This window comes from Lolium rigidum, chromosome 6 (genome assembly GCF_022539505.1).
Source record: "Lolium rigidum isolate FL_2022 chromosome 6, APGP_CSIRO_Lrig_0.1, whole genome shotgun sequence".
Classification (NCBI taxonomy): domain Eukaryota; kingdom Viridiplantae; phylum Streptophyta; class Magnoliopsida; order Poales; family Poaceae; genus Lolium; species Lolium rigidum.
The window spans coordinates 7,116,500-7,143,203 of record NC_061513.1 but is presented as its reverse complement, the minus strand read 5'-3'; the positions used below and the strand labels follow the sequence as shown (position 1 = coordinate 7,143,203).

Sequence of the window (26,704 nt, the reverse complement as noted above, 5' to 3'; positions counted from 1 at the left end):
ATGGCGCTAGTAGCCAGCTCGGTAGCAGCAGTGCTGGCGCTGCTGGCGTTGCAGCTTCCTGCAGCGGCGGCCGTGGCGGCAGACGGCTGCGACAGAACATGCGGCGACGTGAGCGTGCCGTACCCGTTCGGCATCACCGGCTCGGCCCCGAGCTGCTACTGGCAGGGCTTCAACCTCACCTGCGAGGACGACGACACGAGCGGCGGCAAACGGCTGCTGCTCGGCGACGGCTCGCTTCAGGTCAAAGACATCTCGGTCGCCAACGCCACGGTGCGCGTCCTGCACACCGGCGACATAAAGATCGACCACGAGGGCTACGGCCGCGCCTTCGACGCCGGACTCAAGGACCATGGCCCCTACACGCTGTCGGGCGGGAACGAGCTCGTCGTGGTGGGCTGCAACGTGTACGCCACGCTGCTGGAGAAGAACAACGACAACATCATCGGCGGCTGCGCCTCCTTCTGCCCCAACGACATGCGCGACCTGCAGACTGCTTGCGACGGCATGGGCTGATGCCGGGCGCCCATCGTCCAGACCCGCGACGACGTGGCGGGCAACGTGGTGTTCAGGTGGCTCGGCCCCACGGACGGCGGCCGGAGCGACGCCGGGCTGCCGCGGCGCGTCTTCGTCGCGGAGGAGGGGTGGTTCCACCGGAACGCAGCGGCGAATCTCACGTCCACGGCAGGTGCAGTAGTCCCCGTTCTTCTGCACTGGGTGGTCGTCGAGGAAGATCATGCCCCGGTAGCCGGCGAGCTGAATTGCACCGACGAAGCCAAACGCCGTGTCTGCAAGAGCAGCAACAGCGAATGCAAGATGAGAGGCAGAGGCTATACTTGCTCCTGCCAAATGGGTTACAGTGGCAATCCTTATGTCCCCGACGACCAAGACGGATGCAAAGGTAATATATTTTTTCTCTTTCAGCAATCTTCCATGTATAAATTCAGTTTTGTTCTCTCAAAAAAACAAAAAACTTCAGTTTTGTTTGTTTGACCTCCTAATCCTAGCTAGTGCTGCCTTGCTGTATGTAGATATCGACGAGTGCAAGCTGCGACCAGAACAGATTAACTGCTGGGGGGATTGTACGAATACGAACGGAAGGTTCCGCTGCCGTTGCCCCAAGGGAACCAAGGGCAGCCCTGACGACCCCAAAGGCTGCGTCAAGGATAACACACGTGAGCACCGTGCATCCGCTTAACTTATCAACCGTCCACGCTCATCTCGTCTGGCATCCTGCTTTTAGAGATAAATCCTCTCTCTTGCGTGTTTACACTAGTTATTTACCCTCTCCATCTTGAAATACATGGCGTTAATTTAATTATAAATACAAACTTAGTACTCCCTCCGATACATATTATTTGCCTCTACCATATATAGATATATCTGCAAGTAAAATGTGTCTAGATACATCATATTAGCGATGCTTAAGCCATTGACTTTTGACTACATTTAGACGACATGTAGTTCGGAGCCGGTGCAGTATTTATTTTTGCGGGTTCCTAGGCTAGTTATAGGGAAGTGGATGTACAACCCAGCCACCCAGGTTCAAGTCCCATGGACGCGAATTTGAGTTCTTATTATTTAAAAACAAAAATCATTGTAGGGGCTTCCCCTACCGTATTCCTTTCAAAAAAAATACAACCATTGTGAGGATACCTTTTTTGTGGTTCTAAATGTAGTGGAAGGTAATGCCACCATTTTTTATTTTTGAAATGCTCTAACTAATGCATGTCTCATCCGACATAAACCCCAGGCCATGAAACTATATTTTAACCCAAACCTGGGAAAAAAGTCTCCTAAACATAGCCATGTTATGTAGGCTATTAAGAAAAGAAAAGAATCATACTGCATTATCAAACCAAACTAGTGTATAAAGTATGCTTGTAAAAAACTTTCGTACAATCAAACTTATGAGAATCACCATTTTGGGAATCTAGAATTGCTGATTTATATGATTCCTTGATCCAGCAGTACACAATTAATACATAGCACCGAGAGTTGACATAAAAGCATGCATACAGTCGACGGCCATGTATGGTTTGTATTCTGTATTCTCGAGAAATGCATGGTTTGTATTCATGAACATGATCGGGCAAGTTTCCACTCTGACCATATATACACATGCCCACAAGGCAAGGATATAATATAGTAATGTGCTTATGGATTTTTTTTTTCAGGTTTAGCTATCGGGCTAGGAGTTGGCAGTGGGGTGGGCATTATTATACACTATATAAAAGTTAATCAGATTCACGCTTCCTGCTTACTTTTGGTACTGTTCATCAGCTATTTTCTCTTCTGTTCCTCCAATCAGCTCCTAATACGTCTTCAAAATAAACTGGCCAATTTTTTCAAATTTATTTTTCACTCTAGCGGGCAACCGGCTACCGGTTACAGGGTTCGTCGTCAAAGCGGTGGATGCTGCCCGGTCTTCGGTGGTCGGTTTCCACGTGCCCTCCCACGTCTTACCACTCAAGAGCACCACGTATGGCTAGCGTTTCTGATTTTGTCTCTCCAACCCAGCAACTCACCACCGCGCCGCCCTTTCCCTCATTGAAGCCAAGGATAGCCCAGGCTTGGCAGCGTTCTCGGAGCAGAGCGGCAGCGGCCAGGGGACGGCGACCTTAGGGGCGGGGCACGCGCGTGCCAAGAACATCCGCCACGGGGTAGGCGCGGCCCGGTGGTAGCGACCACGGGACGGGGCAGGCGCGTGCGAGGGACGGCGCCCTCGGGGCGGAGCGGCCTAGGCGCAGTGCGTGCCGGTGGCGGCGACCTCGGAGCGGAGTAGCAGCGGGATGGGGACGGCGACTTTGGAGGTGGGACACGTGCGTGCTGGCGGTGGCGACCGCGGGGTGGGGCATGCACGTGCCAAAGACGGCGTCCTTGGGGCAGAGCGGCCGAGGCGACGTGCGTGCCGGCGGCGACGACCTCGGGGCGGACAAGCGGCGGGCGGGGACGGCGACCTTGGGGGCCGAGGCACGCGCTTGCCGGCGGCGGCGACCGCGGGACGGGGCGGCCGCGTGCCGGGGACGGCGCCCTTGGGGCAGAGCAGGTGCGGCCTTGGGACGGCGACCTTGGGGCGGACCACGTGCGGGCTGGCGGCGGCCACGTTGGGGCGCAGCGAGGCAGCGGTCCGTGCGCGGCCACCGCACTCTGCCGCGGCTGCCGGGACAAGGAGGAGGCCGCCCCGCTGCTCTCCCCGATGGCATAGGCGGTGCTGCACGGACGACGTGCTTTTACTGCTCACCGACGGCCCGCCTTCGCCGCAGCACTCGGTGAGCACTCCGGCGGTGGCCAATTCCCCTCCAAGCGAGTTCGTGCCCCGGCCACTAGGAGACGTCCCGCTTGCGCTGATCCGGATTCTAGCATTTTCCAACTCTTACGTATTAATCTATACGAGCAGATGTACGAGGTTGGCCTCAAGACGACGATGAGCGGCGGTTGGTTCAAGTGGAGCACGCTCTGGATGGGCAGATCGACGACTCTATGGGCGGCATGATGCCATAAACCTCGACTAAATCAGCGTGCAGGTAAGTGTTCTTTAGCTATCAAATCCGTTGTACTTCCGCGCCGTTTTGACTCATGCATCGCCGGCTTGAGCTCCGGCCAGATACTCCCATGCCATGTCCCTAGCAGTCGTCGGATTTGGGCGTCGTGGTCCGGATGTGTACCCGGGAGCCTCTCTGATCCTTGCATCCTCTGGATCCTCTTCCCCTCTTCATTGCTTTTTCTTTTTGCTTTAAGGTTTCTTTCTCATCTGTTCATGTAATTCTGGTTTGCAATGCAAAACATTTAGATTTTCTCTCTTGTGTTCAGTAATTCGGCGGGAACAATGCAGAAGTACATGCGTCCTTACAAAACAGTTCACTCAAAAGCTTCAACTTGCAATATTTTGATGTGCATGATTCCACCCGGATCTTACTTCGGTATTTCAGAGGAAGTGGCAACTATACGATTTGTTGAGGCGCGGATCATAGCCATAGTTGTACTTGCAGGCTGCACTTGTGCCGCTGGAGTGCCATAGTTGTACTTGCAGGCTGCACTTGTGCCGCTGGAGTTGCAGGCGACTAGCTGCAATACATACCATCCATATGTTGTAGTTCACGATCTGGGTCGGATGGCTTCCTTGTGAGCTCTGAAGTTATTTTAGTTTCCATTCCCATCATCCCACGTGAGCTCTGAAGTTGTTAGTGGTAGGCTCTAATTGAATATTTGATGCAATTATTTCTTGCCGTACCCGAGAGGTCGATGGTCTAATGTAAGCTAATATCACTTCCATCTTCTTGGTTAATACTTAATAGGTCACAGTTTCATGGGCCTATATGCCCATGTATTCTTTGTTCCTGGTAGTTAGGCTTACTAGATGTATGTGTTATTTTCTGCAGGTAGTCCTGGTTTTGCACTGTTCTACGTCTTTGGCAGTCTCAGCTGCCTATAGCTTTAGATTTTTCTTCGGGTTCAGGTGCTATATAGGGTGGTTTGTCCCGACATTTTTTTTTTCAGATTTTTTTTGTCTTTCTATTTATTTTTGTCATGTACATATGAGATTCTTTATTTGCAAGAGGAAATGGACTATATGTAAAAGTAGGCACCTTAGATCATTTCATGGTTGCAGGTAGATTCACTAAGTTAGACATAGCTTCGGATAATATCTGATTTGCATTTATACAATCAAAACATTTTCTTTTCCTTTATCCAGGTGTTCAACTAATGTAGATGCAATTGGGTCGCTCACATCTCCATCGTTGCACATTTTAGTGAACTGGACATTGCATTGTCAGCTTTGTCTGATCAATTATATTGTATGCCGTTTTTAAACCATGACACATATGTTAGTCTGTACACTTCTTTGTTAGTGTTTTCATTGGAGTTGATAGATCGGTGAGTATTTTCCGTAGATTTACCAATAAACAACATACCATGCTTTACGTGAATTAGACATATTGTTCTTACTGTCTATATTAGAAAAATAGAAATCAGTTCATGTTTCAGGTTCAGTTATCCTATAATTAGACATTGTTCTTGCTGTCCCTGTTAGAAAAAATAAATATTGGATCATGTTTTCGGTTAATCCTAAAATTGGGCAGACTTCTTTTGCTGTCCAAGTTGAATAGTTCGTTACATGTTGCACTCCATTTACCAACTGGCAGCAGGCCATTGGTCATAATTATCCTTCTAATCGAAAGAATTTCGTATTTGCTTCTTTTGCTCTCCTCCTCTCCGGGATGTCTTGCGGACATGAGCTCGTCACCTGTCATTGACGAGTTTGCTTCTAAAGATGATTGATTTTCTATGGAAGGCGACATTGCAGCTGAAACGCACCTCCGGGTTCTTGGGTTGCTTCGAGGAAGATTGTCTTTCTATGGAAAAGCGGCATTCCAGCTGCCTATAGTGTTACTCGAAATATTAACCAGTCCATTGATTTATGTAATGGCACCTGCTCATGGTACAAGGCTTGGAGAATAGGTTTTGGAACAAGATATAATCTGAAGAAATCGAAGATGGGTTCCCGACAATCTGAATGAAGGGCATCTAGATTACTTACTTACGGCTGCTTGCGGGGCTCAACATTCGACCTTTACGGCGTACATCTTGTGTGCAAACAAATTCAACGAGCTGCACTATGGATTAAGATGCTACCCCTACGATTCTCGCTCAGGTCTACACTATTGCAGTTGCGGATGCTCGAGTACTCATTGAGGTATCTTTACAAGCACATGCAATTGCCTATGCGAGCATATCCTGTTTAAGTGATGTTGCACGATGGTTGTTTAATGCCTACGATCCCTTATTTTCAGTCTCTCTCGTCCTTGAGTGTTCCTTAAGTTTGTAATGGGTTTAACCGTTGATGTCTCTTATATTCTGTCTTCGGCCTCTACTTTTTAGTATGGCTATAATCTGTTTTATCCGTTACGCAACTAATTTTGGGTACCTTCGGGAAAGCTGCTCAGTATCTTCAGTCTCCACATCTCAAACTAACTACCCCCACTATGCAATTTTGCTAGGACACGCAGAGACGCTATCCGGCTTTGGCTTAGCCCGGTGTAGATATGAATCGGCGTCCTGCAAAATAGTTCGAGTAAAACTTACAACCTCCACCATGTAATCCATCGTATATATGTATGGTACTGCTACAGCTGGATAGTGGTGTTCATATTGCGCCACGGGCGCGGCGTGCCGCCGCGCCAATGCCTCCTAGTTCTGTTAAGAACCCACCAAAATCAAGGAAAGAGCAAGGCAAAGCATTAGAGAGGCTGCCAAAATTAACGGATTAGTTCACAGCCGCATGCAATCGGTTCTCAATTAACGGAAATGGATGCGTGAGCCTGCTTATGATCGTATGCTCAGTTCGGCTATATACTGTCCGATGGGAAGCGAGAAAATCGGGTTCCGATTCCTACACCACCGAGTCCGATGGGAATCGATTCCTCGGAGGATATCCAACAACGTCAATTTAGTTTCCGATCCGACGGCTCCTATGCCGGAAAATTAATCGGCAATTAATGCCGAATCCCCTATCATGATGGCAGCAGATATTTTTTGCTCCTATTGAATCCCCTATCATCATGGCAGCAAATATTTCTTGCTCCTATTGCTCATTGATACGTATCACAATCATATCTTTAAATTTTCTTTTGTCTCATCTTCCAAGCCTATATATATATGGTGTAGCCTATTTTGATTTGCATCTACTGTATGCTCATTTACTAGTCCTTTGTGACCGTTTATTCTCCAAGACATGGGAGTCATCAAGGTGCCGATCCTGCTATGCATGCTCTTGCTCGCTACACTTCTCTTTGTTCCTGGTAAGCGACGTCTGCAAATTTCATACTACTTTCATGGAATAAGGCGTTCTTGTTTTACTTGTTTTTTGTTTGACTAAGAATTACTTCAAATAGATAAACATTGTTTATATAAAATTAATATCATTAAAAAGTATTTTTCAATACGAATCAAACGATACTAATTACATATAATATAATCAAGATTTTGTTGCTCAATTTTTATGGTCAAAATTCGTCTTGGATTACGCATGCGCCTTATTCCTTAAAACAGAGGTAGTATAAAGAACAAGGCATTTCCTCAATGCATTATCTATGCCACTCATATATGAGCGTCTTACTCCATTACACATCTATCTATTTTGCTTCTTTTTTTTATCATTGCACGATCTGATCTTATATCATACACCATATTGTGGTGATTGTTTTGTAGGATTGGAAGCCAAGACCTGCAAAGAACATAGCAAGACTGTAATATCCCAGATATTGGGGTTACAAAAATAGAGGAAACAGATGTGTGCATTGCATTCATGCATAGAAAATCTGGGGAATTTTCGCGCTTTAAAGTAAAACAGATCACGATGAGTCGAAGTTTCACTTGACCTTGGTGGAATTGAAGTAGCTCATCAAGTCAAGCGCTATAAACCTCGGTGTGACCTTTGTTAAAACCTGTTTTGGGTAGAGATGATTTGATCTAAGGGGTTAGATCAAATGGAATTAAAATCAACACAAGAACTTATTAATCAAGGATCAACTACTTGATCTTATTAAAGATCACAACATTGATATTCCTTGCCATAACATATGAACATCCATTGAATTGGAAACCAAGCAACAATAAAATGGAGAAACCAATCTTCACTTATTTTTTCCATGTCTTAAACTAATCCTTGACCTTACCATGAACCTCATGGTATTCATTTTACTTCATTCTTAGAAACATGACATGGAGATTGTGGTGACCCGGCATACCACTGCATGGTGTAGTATGCAAGTCTGATATAACACCAATGAAACACCGTTCCACTAGTATTATATCGCTCAGAGTGGTACAACAGAAACATATGCGGGTCCAAGGCATGTCTATATAATTTTAATTACTCATTACTTAACTTGGTCTACATCTTCTATTAGGATTTCTTAATTATCTTCATCACTTGATTTACTCCTATTACAGTGTCCGGATAATTCTTACTTAATCATGACTCGTGTTGGTACACATCTTCCAATAGGATAGCTTCCTTATGGTTGTATCCTCTCTTTGGACTACCATGTATTGTATACCAACTGGGGTCTACTCATCTATTGTTTTAAGGACTTATTGATATGCTACATGTTTTGGATTAGCTACCTAACTTCACTTAGGAAGGATAGGTAGGAAATGTTGACTCAAGTGTGTCAAGATTATTCTCAAGTGAATATCCATCTTAAGTCATAAGAAGTATTTGGTCTATCTAGGACAACTTCCTATAGACACTACCAATCCTATAGGTCTCATTTAAAGGGTTTTAATCCTAGGGTCAAAGCATTTGCTCTGATACCAACTGTGGTGACCCGGCATACCACTGCATGGTGTAGTATGCAAGTCTGATATAACACCAATGAAACACCGTTCCACTAGTATTATATCGCTCAGAGTGGTACAACAGAAACATATGCGGGTCCAAGGCATGTCTATAGAATTACATACATTGACTCTATTACATAAGATCATCACAGCCTCCTACTTTACAATGAGGTAAAGCCGCAAATCAACTCCAGAAGAACGACTCGTAGCCTAGTCCTAACACGAACTCTATTTGTAGAGTATTTACCTAGCTACAGAGGCTAAGAATAGATTCTAGCTAAATAGGAGCTAGGTTTAGGGAGCTAGTTCCCTTCTATTGCTAATCTAGGTTTTCTCCTTGTTGGATGCGGTATCTGACTCTTCTGACATGGTCCTTTCTCTTGAAGTATTTGTTGACTCCTCGGCCTTTGAGCTGCACGGTAGATCCTCCTTCGATGCTTCCATATCTAAGCGGGGATTTAAGAGTGGGATGAGTACGAGCGTACTCAACAAGTTCATTATAGGAAAGAGGTGTTTAATGCACTAGCTACGGCATTAGACCGGAAAGTCTAATACCAATGCAAGTTTTCATAACCATTTCTTCAAAAGGTTGTTTTTATTCGGAAGAACTATGTCCGTCGGCCTTCACCGGTTTACTAGAACTTCATGGAGCTCCTTTCCGGCGGCGTTCGCGATTCCATATCCCGGAATAGGGAGTGACAGGTCACGGTTCTTTACACTCTGCAGAGGTGTGTTGCTTTACCCATAAGAGATCTTAACCTTGGTGCCAACCGAGCTTAAGTTCTCGTCCACACTTCCTTTGGTGTGAGGCCCGGTATAAGGTCTAGCCAATCATGTTCCTCCGCTACCTCGAACACCCACCCGTTGTTGCATGCCCCGACCACCGGGTCCACGCCGGTTCCATTATTCCCGTAATTTCGGGGTGGACCCCGACCACGACAACGATGCTTGGGCTCTACCATACACTCCTACGCCGGTAGCTGCAACCCATCATAGACCGCATTACCGTGGGGAATTAGAATGGGATCCCCACCCTCCGGTTGTTCCGCAAGACACAAGCGCTACGGCAAGCAATGCTTTACCGTGGGGAATTAGAATGGGATCCCCACCCTCCGGTTGTTCCGCCGGATACAGCTGCTACGGTAAGCGCATCCGTTGATGAACGAGAGGTGGAAACACTTTTGACTACTCCGTCCCACTCCGGATCTTATGGTTAACACGGGTATTACGGCACAAGAATCACTTGGCGACATTTGTTGTTTAATCCTAGATGGATATAAACCCGTGCAATGGAACCTCCACCATATCAACACAATCCATGGTTCCATTGCCCACCACATAGTCATATTCATAATTATGAAAGTAGTGGTTTTGGTTTTTATGCAATAGTGATAATCATAGTACTTTGCAAGTAATTTGATAGAAATAATCAAATGACATGAGCAAGTGATGAACTTGCCTTTCTTGACCTGCAAGATTATGCGAGGCAAGGTCTTCGATACTGCGGTAACTCCAAATTCTGAAATAGCATCATCGTCCGGTAAGGACGATGTTTAAAGATTGCCAAGGATGCAATAATGCATAAGTATGAGATGCAATCGTTCTAAACGTGACCCAACCCTGATGATTTAGGATCAGTGAGTTGTAATGATTGGTTTAGGGTGTGTTGCACTTTTAGAGTGATTCACATGCAAGGTTCTTATTCAGGTGTGATTACTTGGTATTATAAACAGGTAGATAATAAAGCATAATAATCCCTTGAGCACACAAAGAATGTTAATTGGCATAATGTTAACAAGTAAAGGATAGTGGTCAGTTTTAGTACTATATGGCATGGTTAATGATTGATTATCATATACTATAAAAGAATAACTTTTGAAGAATATGTTCTTTAATAAAGAATAAGTATGATAATTAGGTTGGTGGGGTTCTATGGTTGTCTAAGGTTTCATCTAGTTTCTGGAGTAAGTATTAAATGGATCCAAACAGGGTTGGATTCATTAATACAAGGGCTTGTATGGTTTTAGTGAAGCCTAAGTATCTTAAGCAATTAATGGTTGCTATCATGGTGATATATCTTAGTGGTAATAGATAGTCATGTTGTTTATAGGTCCTATTAAGCAGGGTTGATGATGATTCTCTGTTTACTTTAAAAGAATAACTTTTGAAGAACATACTTCTTAAGTAATAAGAAGTATCCCAATTAGGTTTAAGGTTGTCTAGGGTTTGCTATTGGATTTACTAAGTATGAGATAGTGGATTCCTAGGTAGGATGATTATTGATTATCTTACACGGATAGGGTTTAGTGGAGTATGGTTAGGTAATGTCAAATAGTAGGTATGGTTGCTATTAGGGTTCATCACAATGGTGTGATGCTAAATAAAGTTACTTAAAGATGATAATTCTAAGGATATGAGCTAGGGTTTGCAATTTGGTTGACCCTATTTGATCAACCATGTTGGATAGGGATGCATATATGGAATACTAAATGATTGATAAAAGAGCTCCTACATTTTATGTGGACATAACCGAGTATTTATTTGCTAATTATGGTTCTATGGATCAGAGGAAAAATATCATGATCACTTATCCTAACCTAGGGTTTAGGTTAGAAACAAATTAGAGTTCATATGAATAAATGGAGCTAGGTTGCCTAATGGTATTAGGGTTTTAGGGTCCCACATTAAATTATGGGTTCCTGGTTCTATTACTTATGAAATTAGGGTTTTCTAAATACCCTAAAGTTCTTGAATTAATAACTTCACTATAAGGTTGAAGTTATTAATAATTTTGAAATAGAGTTAATATTGGATTTGGCATTTTATTATTTTTAAATAATTAATAATTAAGATAATTATTAATTAGGGTTTAAAATCCTCCTAATAAGGATTTAATAAATTAATAGAGAAGGAAAATTAATTTTATTGTTTTCCTTAATTACTTACTGGTTTTTATTTATTTTATGAAGTTTTCCTAATTATTGAATTTTAATTGAATTTAGAATTAAAATTAAAGGCTTAAATAACAAGTATAAAATAATTAAATTTTTATTAAAAATAAAAATTTCATTTTATATTTTTATTGGGTAGAGTTTATTTTTAGGAACATTTTAATATCTCATTTGTATTTTTCTGAGTAAGTATGAATTTTCTGGATATTTGTAAAGTTTCAGATAATTTATGGGATTTGAATTAAACCTAAAAGACTAAACACCCCCGACTAACCCCTACCCGTGGTCACTGACTACTGGGACCAAGTTCCAGCGTGGCAGCCACGTAAGCAGGACCGAGTCAAAATGGTTGACTATCCCAGGGCTCGACTCCGGCGAGTTGACTCCAGCCGCGGCGGTGCTAGGGGTTCCCGCGGACACGCGAAGAGACTCATTCGACGCGGCACTACACGCGGAATCAATCGGTAGTGACGCCTCCTCTGAATGGTCACCGGAGTTGCTCCGGTGAGCATCAACTGCGGCGGCGCACGGCGGCGATGATTCAATCGAAGGCTAGAGGTGACGCCGAGACGAAAGGAAGAGTCCCAGAGATGCGCATGCTCACCCTGAGGCTGGTAGACGGCTCGACGAGGTGGATGGAAGGCGGAGACGAGCTCCAAATCGCCATTTCCGGCGTACTGCTGCGGAAGGGAAACTTCAAATTCTCCCCACCGCGACCTCCCTTGATGCTATCTTCCCACCTGGAGGTCCTACGCGTCGAGGCGCTCCTCCTCGACTCCTTCTTGAGCTCCGGCTCGCTCCCAATCGACGGCGAGGTGTAAGTCGCCGGCGACAGAAGGTGATGACGTTCGGGAGTTAGAGAGAGTTTGGGAGAGAACGGTGAGGTGCTACGTGTAGCTAGGGTTCTGGAGATCTTCCTGGTGGCTTTATAGCTCCAGCAGAGCTCTGGTCGACGGCAATTCCTCGCCGACGGCCGGGATGCTGTGGAGACGACGTTAGGGTTTCGGCACGAATCTTAGCGGGGTTTGGATCAGACGGACGCAGAGGAGATTCTATCTAGCTTTGGCGTGGTTGAGGCGTCCGGAGTGGATCCTTATCGGCGCCGGTGAGGTGGCCGGGACGTGGCAGCGGCTGCCCACCGGCGTGTCGTCTGCGGGGAAGAAGAAGGAGCCTCTTTTCTTCTCCTGGCGAAACGTTACGGTGGGCTGGTTGTTCGTGGGCTGGGCCGGTGACACGGGCTGTGTTGGCCTGCCAGGTTGGTGTGGTACTGGGCTACAACGTGGGCTGTTGCTGGTTGCACGGCCAGGTCAGCCAGGTGAGCTTCCCCTCTCTTTTCTCTTTTAAATTTCTGTTTTGTTTTCTATTTTCTTGTTTGAATTCAAATTTGAATTCTGTGTGAATTTGCAGGTTCTTAAATATGTGAATCTTAATAGAACTTGATAGTGCTGCTTGCTGCATGTTTGTTCTGTTCAAACAAATATTTAATATTTGATTATATTGATGCTTTGGTGGAGTATAAATAAAGTAGATATGGTTTAATGGTTTATCTCAATTCTTTTAAATTTGGGAACCAAACCTATTTTGAATGATTTAAACTTTATAACCAGTGCTTGGTAAACATTTTCTATTTTGCAAGTGTTTAACCATAATGATCACTCACAGATAATAAGATTATGGCTAGTATTTAAAGTAGTGGTGAAAATGAGAATGGATTTGGAATCATGATTTTATGTGGAGATTTATTTCTAATGTTTAAGAAAATGGTTGAACAAACTCTATAATTACTAATCTTGCTTAGCAACTTCTAGCTTAAATTATCTGAGATAGATCCAATGCTCATCATGGTTAATTCAACTACTAATATGATGTTTCTATTTTATCAATTATTATTTCTTTTCGTTCACTAAGTAAAGCATTCATGAAGAAAGATAGAATTGAATATTGGTTCACACTACTCACTTAAATAACACTTAAGCTTGGGTATAAATGGCTTGGTTTATACTTGTGATACATGATACACAAGTTAGGAAACAATATTTTATGTGGGGTGGATCCTATGTGAAAGGGTTTAGAGTTTTGCATAATCTTCACTAGATTTAAGTATCAATAGGCATGAGGTATGGCAGGGTTATACTTATAATCCAAAGTGATGCTTGGATTGGAATATAAGTTTAGGGTTTCTTACTAGTTACCTCCCTATGATTTCATGTGGTGAATGATATCTACTTATCCTATTAGGGTTTAACTTATTCTCACATACCTCAAGAGCATGATCATGGATTAGGCATGATCAACTTGTTCTTAATATCTCTACCTCAAGTTCTTAGGGTTTATGATCATCACTCAATTTATAATGATCAAGGTTTGGCTTCCTAAGTTATCTCTCAAGAATTAGGTTTCTCACTCCCATGATTAAGCATTATATTGATCAATTAAGGTATAGCACTTCTATTTTACTTTTTAGGATGGGCTATTATGGTGGCCTCTATAATTTATATCCCAGGAGAATGCCTGAGATATTCACTTAGAGTTCTCTCACTGAATGATGATTTTATCATCAAGGTGTATGGTAGTTCTCTCCCTCAATTCCAAGTGTTGCCTCAATAACTTGAGTGTAACACCATAACTTGAGTTCTCTCATATAGGAATAGTTATTCTAGGTTTTATGGTATACTCCTAATGCTTCAGTTCAATGGTTGACACTTATTCTTAAATAGGTAAAGCTAAGAATGGTATGAATGGTCTCTCTCAGTTGGAAGGACTTCAATATTAACCTAAGGTTAGGCTCCATAGGGATTGATATGATCACCATTATCTATGTTCCACTTAATTGTTGTCTCTCTCTAAGGAATGTCTTTAATAATACTCTAGGGTTCCTCTTAAAGATGATGATTTGAATACTTGGATGTATATCCAAGGTTTAGCTCCAGGTTTGTTATTGCTTCTCTAATAAATAACATGAAACTCTCACCTCTCTAGTTTTGATGCTTAATATTTTGGAATAGAGCATAATATATATTTCTAGAGTTGATCTCTGTAATATCCCAGATATTGGGGTTACAAAAATAGAGGAAACAGATGTGTGCATTGCATTCATGCATAGAAAATCTGGGGAATTTTCGCGCTTTAAAGTAAAACAGTCACAGTAACTGAAGTTTCACTTGACCTTGGTGGAATTGAAGTAGCTCATCAAGTCAAGCGCTATAAACCTCAGTGTGACCTTTGTTAAAACCTGTTTTGGGTAGAGATGATTTGATCTAAGGGGTTAGATCAAATGGAATTAAAATCAACACAAGAACTTATTAATCAAGGATCAACTACTTGATCTTATTAAAGATCACAACATTGATATTCCTTGCCATAACATATGAACATCCATTGAATTGGAAACCAAGCAACAATAAAATGGAGAAACCAATCTTCACTTATTTTTTCCATGTCTTAAACTAATCCTTGACCTTACCATGAACCTCATGGTATTCATTTTACTTCATTCTTAGAAACATGACATGGAGATCAACTCTAGAAATATATATTATGCTCTATTCCAAAATATTAAGCATCAAAACTAGAGAGGTGAGAGTTTCATGTTATTTATTAGAGAAGCAATAACAAACCTGGAGCTAAACCTTGGATATACATCCAAGTATTCAAATCATCATCTTTAAGAGGAACCCTAGAGTATTATTAAAGACATTCCTTAGAGAGAGACAACAATTAAGTGGAACATAGATAATGGTGATCATATCAATCCCTATGGAGCCTAACCTTAGGTTAATATTGAAGTCCTTCCAACTGAGAGAGACCATTCATACCATTCTTAGCTTTACCTATTTAAGAATAAGTGTCAACCATTGAACTGAAGCATTAGGAGTATACCATAAAACCTAGAATAACTATTCCTATATGAGAGAACTCAAGTTATGGTGTTACACTCAAGTTATTGAGGCAACACTTGGAATTGAGGGAGAGAACTACCATACACCTTGATGATAAAATCATCATTCAAGTGAGAGAACTCTAAGTGAATATCTCAGGCATTCTCCTGGGATATAAATTATAGAGGCCACCATAATAGCCCATCCTAAAAAGTAAAATAGAAGTGCTATACCTTAATTGATCAATATAATGCTTAATCATGGGAGTGAGAAACCTAATTCTTGAGAGATAACTTAGGAAGCCAAACCTTGATCATTATAAATTGAGTGATGATCATAAACCCTAAGAACTTGAGGTAGAGATATTAAGAACAAGTTGATCATGCCTAATCCATGATCATGCTCTTGAGGTATGTGAGAATAAGTTAAACCCTAATAGGATAAGTAGATATCATTCACCACATGAAATCATAGGGAGGTAACTAGTAAGAAACCCTAAACTTATATTCCAATCCAAGCATCACTTTGGATTATAAGTATAACCCTGCCATACCTCATGCCTATTGATACTTAAATCTAGTGAAGATTATGCAAAACTCTAAACCCTTTCACATAGGATCCACCCCACATAAAATATTGTTTCCTAACTTGTGTATCATGTATCACAAGTATAAACCAAGCCATTTATACCCAAGCTTAAGTGTTATTTAAGTGAGTAGTGTGAACCAATATTCAATTCTATCTTTCTTCATGAATGCTTTACTTAGTGAACCAAAAGAAATAATAATTGATAAAATAGAAACATCATATTAGTAGTTGAATTAACCATGATGAGCATTGGATCTATCTCAGATAATTTAAGCTAGAAGTTGCTAAGCAAGATTAGTAATTATAGAGTTTGTTCAACCATTTTCTTAAACATTAGAAATAAATCTCCACATAAAATCATGATTCCAAATCCATTCTCATTTTCACCACTACTTTAAATACTAGCCATAATCTTATTATCTGTGAGTGATCATTATGGTTAAACACTTGCAAAATAGAAAATGTTTACCAAGCATCTGGTTATAAAGTTTAAATCATTCAAAATAGGTTTGGTTCCCAAATTTAAAAGAATTGAGATAAACCATTAAACCATATCTACTTTATTTATACTCCACCAAAGCATCAATATAATCAAATATTAAATATTTGTTTGAACAGAACAAACATGCAGCAAGCAGCACTATCAAGTTCTATTAAGATTCACATATTTAAGAACCTGCAAATTCACACAGAATTCAAATTTGAATTCAAACAAGAAAATAGAAAACAAAACAGAAATTTAAAAGAGAAAAGAGAGGGAAGCTCACTCGGCTGACCTGGCCGTGCAACCAGCAACAGCCCATGTTGTAGCCCAGTACCACACCAACCTGGCAGGCCAACACAGCCCGTGTCACCGGCCCAGCCCACGAACAATCAGCCCACCGTACCGTTTCGCCAGGAGAAGAAAAGAGGCTCCTTCTTCTTCCCCGAGGACGACACGCCGGCGAGCAGCTACTGCCACGTCCTGGCCACCTCACCGACACCGATAAGGATCCATCCCGGACGTCTCAACCACGCCAAAGCTAGGTAGAAGCTCCTCTGCGTCCGTCTGATCCAAACCCCGCTAAGATTCGTGCCGAAACCCTAACATCGTCTCCAAAGCATCCCGGCCATCGGCGAGGAATTGCCGTCGACCAGAGCTCTGCTTGAGCTATAAAGCCACCAGGAAGATCTCCAGAACCCTAGCTACGCGTAGCACCTCACCGTTCTCTCTCGAACTCTCTCTAACTCCCGAATGTCATCACCTTCTGTCGCCGGCGACTTACACCACGCCGTCGATTGGGAGCGAGCTGGAGCTCAAGAAGGAGTCGAGGAGGAGCGCCTCGACGCGTAGGACCTCCAGTGGGAAGATAGCATCAAGGGGAGGTCGCGGTGGGGAGAATTTGAAGTTTCCCTTCCGTAGCAGTACGCCGGAAATGGCGATTTGGAGCTCGTCTCCGCCTTCCATCCACCTCGTCGAGCCGTCTACCAGCCTCAGGGTGAGCATGCGCATCTCTGGGACTCTTCCTTTCGTCTCGGCGTCACCTCTAGCCTTCGATTGAATGATCGCCGCCGTGCGCCGCCGCAGTTGATGCTCACCGGAGCAACTCCGGTGACCATTCGGAGGAGGCGTCACTACCAGTTGATTCCGCGTGTAGTGCCGCGTCGAATGAGTCTCTTCGCGTGTCCGCGGGAACCCCCTAGCACCGCCGGCGCTGGGAGTCAACTCGCCGGAGTCGAGCCCTGGGATAGTCAACCATTTTGACTCGGTCCTGCTTACGTGGCTGCCACGCTGGAACTTGGTCCCAGTAGTCAGTGACCACGGGTAGGGGTTAGTCGGGGGTGTTTAGTCTTTTAGGTTTAATTCAAATCCCATAAATTATCTGAAACTTTACAAATATCCGGAAAATTCATATTTACTCAGAAAAATACAAATGAGATATTAAAATGTTCCTAAAAATAAACTCTACCTAATAAAAATATAAAATGAAATTTTTATTTTTAATAAAAATTTAATTATTTTATACTTGTTATTTAAGCCTTTAATTTTAATTCTAAATTCAATTAAAATTCAATAATTAGGAAAACTTCATAAAATAAATAAAAACCAGTAAGTAATTAAGGAAAACAATAAAATTAATTTTCCTTCTCTATTAATTTATTAAATCCTTATTAGGAGGATTTTAAACCCTAATTAATAATTATCTTAATTATTAATTATTTAAAAATAATAAAATGCCAAATCCAATATTAATTCTATTTCAAAATTATTAATAACTTCAACCTTATAGTGAAGTTATTAATTCAAGAACTTTAGGGTATTTAGAAAACCCTAATTTCATAAGTAATAGAACCAGGAACCCATAATTTAATGTGGGACCCTAAAACCCTAATACCATTAGGCAACCTAGCTCCATTTATTCATATGAACTCTAATTTGTTTCTAACCTAAACCCTAGGTTAGGATAAGTGATCATGATATTTTTCCTCTGATCCATAGAACCATAATTAGCAAATAAATACTGGTTATGTCCACATAAAATGTAGGAGCTCTTTTATCAATCATTTAGTATTCCATATATGCATCCCTATCCAACATGGTTGATCAAATAGGGTCAACCAAATTGCAAACCCTAGCTCATATCCTTAGAATTATCATCTTTAAGTAACTTTATTTAGCATCACACCATTGTGATGAACCCTAATAGCAACCATACCTACTATTTGACATTACCTAACCATACTCCACTAAACCCTATCTGTGTAAGATAATCAATAATCATCCTACCTAGGAATCCACTATCTCATACTTAGTAAATCCAATAGCAAACCCTAGACAACCTTAAACCTAATTGGGATACTTCTTATTACTTAAGAAGTATGTTCTTCAAAAGTTATTCTTTTAAAGTAAACAGAGAATCATCATCAACCCTGCTTAATAGGACCTATAAACAACAGCCTATCTATTACCACTAAGATATATCACCATGATAGCAACCATTAATTGCTTAAGATACTTAGGCTTCACTAAAACCATACAAGCCCTTGTATTAATGAATCCAACCCTGTTTGGATCCATTTAATACTTACTCCGAAACTAGATGAAACCTTAGACAACCATAGAACCCCACCAACCTAATTATCATACTTATTCTTTATTAAAGAACATATTCTTCAAAAGTTATTCTTTTATAGTATATGATAATCAATCATTAACCATGCCATATAGTACTAAAACTGACCACTATCCTTTACTTGTTAACATTATGCCAATTAACATTCTTTGTGTGCTCAAGGGATTATTATGCTTTATTATCTACCTGTTTATAATACCAAGTAATCACACCTGAATAAGAACCTTGCATGTGAATCACTCTAAAAGTGCAACACACCCTAAACCAATCATTACAACTCACTGATCCTAAATCATCAGGGTTGGGTCACGTTTAGAACGATTGCATCTCATACTTATGCATTATTGCATCCTTGGCAATCTTTTAAACATCGTCCTTACCGGACGATGATGCTATTTCAGAATTTGGAGTTACCGCGTATCGAAGACCTTGCCTGCATAATCTTGCAGTCAAGAAAGGCAAGTTCATCACTTGCTCATGTCATTTGATTATTTCTATCAAATTACTTGCAAAGTACTATGATTATCACTATTGCATAAAAACCAAAACCACTACTTTCATAATTATGAATATGACTATGTGGTGGGCAATGGAACCATGGATTGTGTTGATATGGTGGAGGTTCCATTGCACGGGTTTATATCCATCTAGGATTAAACAACAAATGTCGCCAGATGATTCTTGTGCCGTAATACCCGTGTTAACCATAAGATCCGGAGTGGGACGGAGTAGTCAAAAGTGTTTCCACCTCTCGTTCATCAACGGATGCGCTTACCGTAGCGGCTTGTATCCGGCGGAACAACCGGAGGGTGGGGATCCCATTCTAATTCCCCACGGTAAAGCATTGCTTGCCGTAGCGGTTGTGTCTTGCGGAACAACCGGAGGGTGGGGATCCCATTCTAATTCCCCACGGTAATGCGGTCTATGATGGGTTGCAGCTACCGGCGTAGGAGTGTATGGTAGAGCCCAGCACTGTTGTCGTGGTCGGGGTCCACCCTGAAATTACGGGAATAATGGAACCGGCGTGGACCCAGGGTCGGGGCATGCAACAACGGGTGGGTGTTCGAGGTAGCGGAGGAACATGATTGGCTAGACCTTATACCGGGCCTCACACCAAAGGAAGTGTGGACGAGAACTTAAGCTCGGTTGGCACCAAGGTTAAGATCTCTTATGGGTAAAGCAACACACCTCTGCAGAGTGTAAAGAACCGTGACTCGTCACTCCCTGTTCGGGATATGGAGCTGCGAACGCTGCCGGAAAGGAGCTCCATGAAGTTCTAGTAAACCGGTGAAGGCTGACGGACATAGTTCTTCCGAATAAAAACAACCTTTTGAAGAAATGGTTATGAAAACTTGCATTGGTATTAGACTTTCTGGTCTAATGCCGTAGCTAGTGCATTAAACACCTCTTTCCTATAATGAACTTGTTGAGTACGCTCGTACTCATCCCACTCTTAAATCCCCTGCTTAGATATGGAAGCATCGAAGGAGGATCTACCGTGCAGCTCAAAGGCCGAGGAGTCAACAAATACTTCAAGAGAAAGGACCATGTCAGAAGAGTCAGATACCGCATCCAACAAGGAGAAAACCTAGATTAGCAATAGAAGGGAACTAGCTCCCTAAACCTAGCTCCTATTTAGCTAGAATCTATTCTTAGCCTCTGTAGCTAGGTAAATACTCTACAAATAGAGTTCGTGTTAGGACTAGGCTACGAGTCGTTCTTCTGGAGTTGATTTGCAGTTTTACCTCATTGTAAAGTAGGAGGCTGTGATGATCTTATGTAATAGAGTCAATGTATGTAATTCTATAGACATGCCTTGGACCCGCATATGTTTCTGTTGTACCACTCTGAGCGATATAATACTAGTGGAACGGTGTTTCATTGGTGTTATATCAGACTTGCATACTACACCATGCAGTGGTATGCCGGGTCACCACAAAGACCTATCGTTATAAGATTGCATGCTATACAGATTCATGTCTTGAGACCTGCCGCAAGGAGGGCTTTACTGAAGGGGAGTGTGTCGTGGTCAAAAAATATCCAGTTATAATCTATTGTTACTGCACCAAAGAATGTTGAATAAAAACATGTTACAACTGCTGTAGGATTTTTGATGTAATAAATAATGTGGCTCAGTAGTATACTGAGTTGACCATGACCAATATCATAAGTTGAGGCTTTACCAAATACTACTATATCATGATGGCAGGCTCTGCCGTGCTAGTTGTCCTAATTCTCATTCTGTTTTATATGGTGACAAGGTTTAAACATCAGAGGGCAAGAAAGCATAAAAAGAAATTCTTTGAGCAAAATCGTGGACAATTGTTGCAACAGTTGGTATCTCAAAGAGCAGATATTGCAGAAAGAATGATCATAACTTTGGAAGAGCTAGAGAAAGCAACAAATAATTTTGATAAATCGCGTGAGATTGGCGATGGAGGACATGGTACCGTCTACAAAGGGATTTTATCAGATCTCCATGTCGTAGCCATCAAGAAACCAAAATTTATGGTTCAAAAAGAGATTGATGAGTTTATCAATGAGGTCGCTATCTTATCTCAAGTCAACCATAGAAATGTGGTAAAACTCTATGGTTGTTGCCTTGAAACAGAAGTACCATTGTTGGTCTACGAGTTTGTATCCAATGGGACCCTTTATGATCATCTTCATGCTAGGTCTTTATCTTGGAACGATAGACTACGTATAGCCATTGAAACAGCCAAATCCCTTGCTTATCTTCACTTTGCTGTTCCAATACCTATCATCCATAGAGACATCAAGTCGGTTAACATACTTTTGGATGATACTCTAACAGCAAAGGTAGCAGACTTTGGAGCCTCAAGGTACATTCCAACGGAGAAATCAGGGATAACAACAATGGTGCAAGGAACAATAGGATATATGGATCCTATGTACTTCTATACATCACGTCTCACAGACAAGAGTGATGTTTACAGCTTCGGCGTCATTCTTGTAGAATTGTTGACTCGGAGGAAGGTATTTTCTTCTAGAGGTGATAGCCTTGTTGCAGATTTTGTTACGCTGCTTGCGGAAGGCAAGTTATCACAAATATTGGATCCAAGAGTTATCGAAGAGGGGGGCAAAGAAGTTGAAGAAGTTGCTACACTTGCGGTGGCATGCGTGAAGTTAAAAGGAGAGGACCGTCCAACAATGCGACAAGTGGAATTGACACTAGAAAGCCTTCAAACATCCAGGGATCCTGTTCTAGTTAGCCCAGTGGTCGAGAGTTTTGAAAAGTTTGACCGTGCAATGAATTTCCCATCAACTAATGATGGAAGAAACATCGATGATTCAACCAACAGACAAGATAGCTTAGAAGAGGAGTTCATGTTATCCACAGAGTACCCTCGGTAACATGTGTGTTTAGTGTCGTCAATTTGCAGTAGTTAGTCTGTAAGGAACCCTGTGCATTCAGTTGTTATATAAAGACGGTTCCACCGAATCTTTTCTCTAATGCCATGTTTGCTTCATTTTCTAACTTGTGGGATGGCTCCCACATTTCCGTGGCTATATTTAGTATATGTTACATTCTATTCTAGCATAATGTGGCAGTTATTTGACCTCATAGTCATCGGGTATTTTATATGATTTGTCTACACACTAGCACGATATGTTTTTTTTTTTGCGGGGAGCATTATATGTCATTCAAAATGCAGAAAAGGTTATATTTAAAATGTATTACTTAATTAAGCATGTTGACCTTTTCTATAAAATAAATCACTAGGTTGAGTGTATTATGTTGCTGGTACAGATTTAAGCGTGTAACAGCAAAATACCAGCGTACTTGTTGTTTGCAGCTCACCATTACCCTATTAAAATTCTTCCATCCTTTGATATCTATCTCTCCAATTCTTTTTAAGTGATGTTTCAAACAAATAGTTTAACTAAATTTGATGACTTGTTTTCTCAGTCTCTTTGTTCCATATTAATTGTTGTAAATTTGGATGTATGCTCGTATTATATGAAGTGCCACTGCCTGTCCATGCCCGTTTTGTAGTGTTTATGACACAAATCCTTTTTTCGATAAAGAAATCCTTATTATTTGCTTTCTTAGTTGAAATTGCGCCGAGATTGTGTATTGGCAGCAGGCAGAATGGGTTGGAATTAGCATCTTCATATGTCAGGCATCTTCATATTGCGGGCAGATTTCCAGCAACACTACAGGAATGGGCTCAAACGCCGACGGCGCCCAAACCCTACGCCGAGGGCTTTTATCGGGGCCGTCGGCGTACGGCCTCGCCAGGGCAGCGCCGGAAGCCGACCGTCGGCGTCTAGATACCGTCGGCGTATAGGTTCCTACGCCGAGGGCCGCCGTCGGCGTCTACCTGGCCCTCGGCGTAGGCAGTGGCATGGTGCCTGTTCCAGCGGCGGCATGACGGCCCTCTCACGGCGTCACACAAACGCCGAGGGCTACCCTCGGCATAGGGCATGGCCCCCCCTATGCCGACGGCCACCCTCGGCATATAGATTTTTTTTATTTTTTATTTTTTCTCTCTCTCATATTACTTTATATTATGTTTCTATTATTTATTTACTAGTATGAATTATGTAAAAAATGGTTCTATTTTTTAAGAATTCGTAGATGGCATATGTAGGTCCCACGGGTGACGATCCGCGGGGTCCCCGCCCTACGGTTTCCCTAACCCTAACTCTAACCCTAACCCTAACTCTAGCCCTAACCCTAACCCTAGGGTTTCCACATACATTGCTAACCCTAACTCTAACCCTAACTCTAACCCTAACCCTAACCCTAGGGTTTCCACATACATTGCTAATCCTAACTATAACCCTAACCCTAACCCTAGGGGTAGATCTGCGGGGTCCCGCCCTAGTGTTTCCCAAGATACAGATCACCGGAGCGTCAGAATTGTTGGAAAACTTGCATCTGCCCCTAACATATATGTACATGTGTAATGTAAGGTTTGGCTAACCTTGGATGTACCCGGCATTGACGATTTCCGCATAATGGGCTAGCACTTGGTAAAATCCAGGATCTGTATGTGGAAACCCCCGCCATGGCTCAAACGGAGCCTATTTTATGGTAAAGTATGCCCAACCTATGGTTTCCATGTACATATGTCCTAAACAAAGCAAAACAAATAAAAAAGTCCACTGGTAAACCCTCGCACGGAGAAAGCTATAGGGGTAGATCTGTGGGGTCCCCGCCCTAGGGTTTTCCAAGATACAGACCACCGGAGCGTCGGAATCGCTGGAAAACTTGTGTGTGTCCACATGGCATGCACAAAAGTGATTTGAGATGGTTTTATATCCAAGGATACCCCCAAGGTGTGTCCGGCTTCTCGGACAGGGGGTTCCTACACTTAGGCAGATTCTGGATGTATAGGGGGGAACTCCCTCGGAGGTGAACTGGAGAGAAAAGTGATACATTTAAGAACTTAAGACCCACACATGATACAAAACACTTAAATAACTACACCCACACACATACCAAAGCGCTTAAAGTACTAGACCCACACACGAACCGAAACACTTAAAGAACTAGACCCACACACAAACCAAAACATTTAAAGAAACTACACCCACACACGAACAAAGCACTTAACACTGGGTCGACGCATGACCCGCTAGACACACGGACTCGACACACACACATATTAATCGGAGAAGTCGAAATCTTCATCCTCGCCGGGGTGTCCTCCGAAGCGGTGGTTGTGAGGTTCCACGACCACCGTTCATCATTCTCCCCCCATGTCGACGCCTCTCCTTTGGCGTACTCTGCTTCAACCTCGGCCTTCCTCTGTCGCTTTCCCGCCCTCCTCTCTCTCCTGTACGCCTGCTTGTCCTTCCAGAATGCGCGCATTGCCTCGACGTATCCGGGATGGTCTCTGTGCCACTGTGCCATGAACTGCTCGTCCGCCTCGGTGGTATCAATTCGCCGCTGGCCAGCCCTGTACCGCCGCGCTTCACCTTGTGAGCGAAGTAGCGGCTCAGTAGAGAGACTCTGAGCTTCCGTCAGAGACCTGACCTCCGGAAGTTCATTTCGTGGCGCGGCCGGCCAAACCTCCAAGCCGCAACGTCGTATGCGCGGGCAGCAGCCTCCTTCGTGTAGAAGGTGCCGAGCCACACACGCGTTCCACCGGCGGTGATTTCAGCCGCGAAATGCCCCGCAGGCCGCAGCGAACGCCGATGAAGCCCGTGTTGCTACGGCGACGAGGAGCCATCTCGGCGGCAGCTCAGCTCGGAGGATTTTGTGGTGCTCGTTGGATGAGAGAAGTGATGAGGGGAGAAATTTTGCTGGTGCTCGTTAGTGGAGAAGACATGGCTATATATAGGCCGACGAGGGGCCGAAACGGCGGGAAAACTTGGCGGGAGAGAATGGGCGGGAAAGGGTGGGCGGGAAAACTTGGAGGGAGAGAATGAGCGGGAAAGGGTGGGCGGGAAAACTTGGCGGGAAATCATGGCAGGAAAAAAGGGCAGGAGAGAAGCAGCGGGAAAGGGTGGGCGGGAAAAAAGGGCGGGGTTCCTACACTTAGGCAGATTCTGCATGTATAGGGGGAACTCCTCGGAGTTGAACCGGAGAGAAACTTGAGATCATATGGGATGATCCTTGTTTCCACATGTACCTATGACCTAACCAAGCTCAAATGGAGGCATATGCCAACCGGGGGACCCCCTGATGGGATGCAGTCAAAGGGGTATACCGCGCGGTCAACAGAGCTAGGGTTTCGTCGGAAATCGAGCATCGGATAAAGGGAATGGCCCCAAAACTTGTGTGTGTCCACATGGACTGCACAAAAGTGATTTGAGATGGTTTTATATCCAAGGCTACCCCCCCCCCAGGTGTGTCCGTCTTCTCGGACAGGGGGTTCCTACACTTAGGCAGATTCTGCATGTATAGGGGGAACTCCCTCGGAGTTGAACCGGAGAGAAACTTGAGATCATATGGGATGATCCTTGTTTACACATGTACCTATGACCTAACCAAGCTCAAATGGAGGCATATGCCCACCAGGGGACCCCCGATGGGATGCAGTCAAAGGGGTAGACCGCGCGGTCAACAGAACTAGGGTTTCATCGGAAATCGAGCATCAGATCTAGGGAATGGCCCCAAAACTTGTTTGTGTCCACATGGACTGCACAAAAGTGATTTGAGATGGTTTTATATCCAAGGCTACCCCCCCAGGTGTGTCCGTCTTCTCGGACAGGGGGTTCCTACACTTAGGCAGATTCTGCATGTATAGGAGGGAACTCCCTCGGAGTTGAACCGGAGAGAAACTTGAGATCATATGGGATGATCCTTGTTTTCACATGTACCTATGACCTAACCAAGCTCAAATGGAGGCATATGCCCACCGGGGGAGCCCCGATGGGATGCAGTCAAAGGGGTAGACCGCGCGGTCAACGTAACTAGGGTTTCATCGGAAATCGAGCATCAGATCTAGGGAATGGCCCCAAAATTTGTGTGTGTCCACATGGACTGCACAAAAGTGATTTGAGATGGTTTTATATCCAAGGCTACCCCCCAGGTGTGTCCGCCTTCTCGGACAGGGGGTTCCTACACTTAGGCGGATTCGCATGTATAGGGGGAACCCCTCGGAGTTGAACCGGAGAGAAACTTGAGATCATATGGGATGATCCTTGTTTCCACATGTACCTATGACCTAACCAAGCTCAAATGGAGGCATATGCCCACCGGGGGACCCCCGATGGGATGCAGTCAAAGGGGTAGACCACGCGGTCAACAGAACTAGGGTTTCATCGGAAATCGAGCATCGGATCTAGGGAATGGCCCCAAAACTTGCGTGTGTCCACATGGACTGCACAAAAGTGATTTGAGATGGTTTTATAT

The 26,704-nt window shown here is 43.3% G+C and overlaps 1 protein-coding gene across 1 annotated transcript; it reads left to right on the top strand.

Moving 5' to 3' along the window:
- Positions 1–22,248, top strand: LOC124662108 (wall-associated receptor kinase 5-like). Its single transcript, XM_047199994.1, has 6 exons — positions 1–492; positions 535–898; positions 1,029–1,172; positions 1,677–1,682; positions 2,175–2,201; positions 21,083–22,248. Exons 1-6 carry the CDS (start codon positions 1–3, stop codon positions 22,246–22,248), a joined length of 2,199 nt encoding a protein of 732 aa, XP_047055950.1.
- The last annotated feature ends 4,456 nt before the right edge of the window (positions 22,249–26,704 follow it).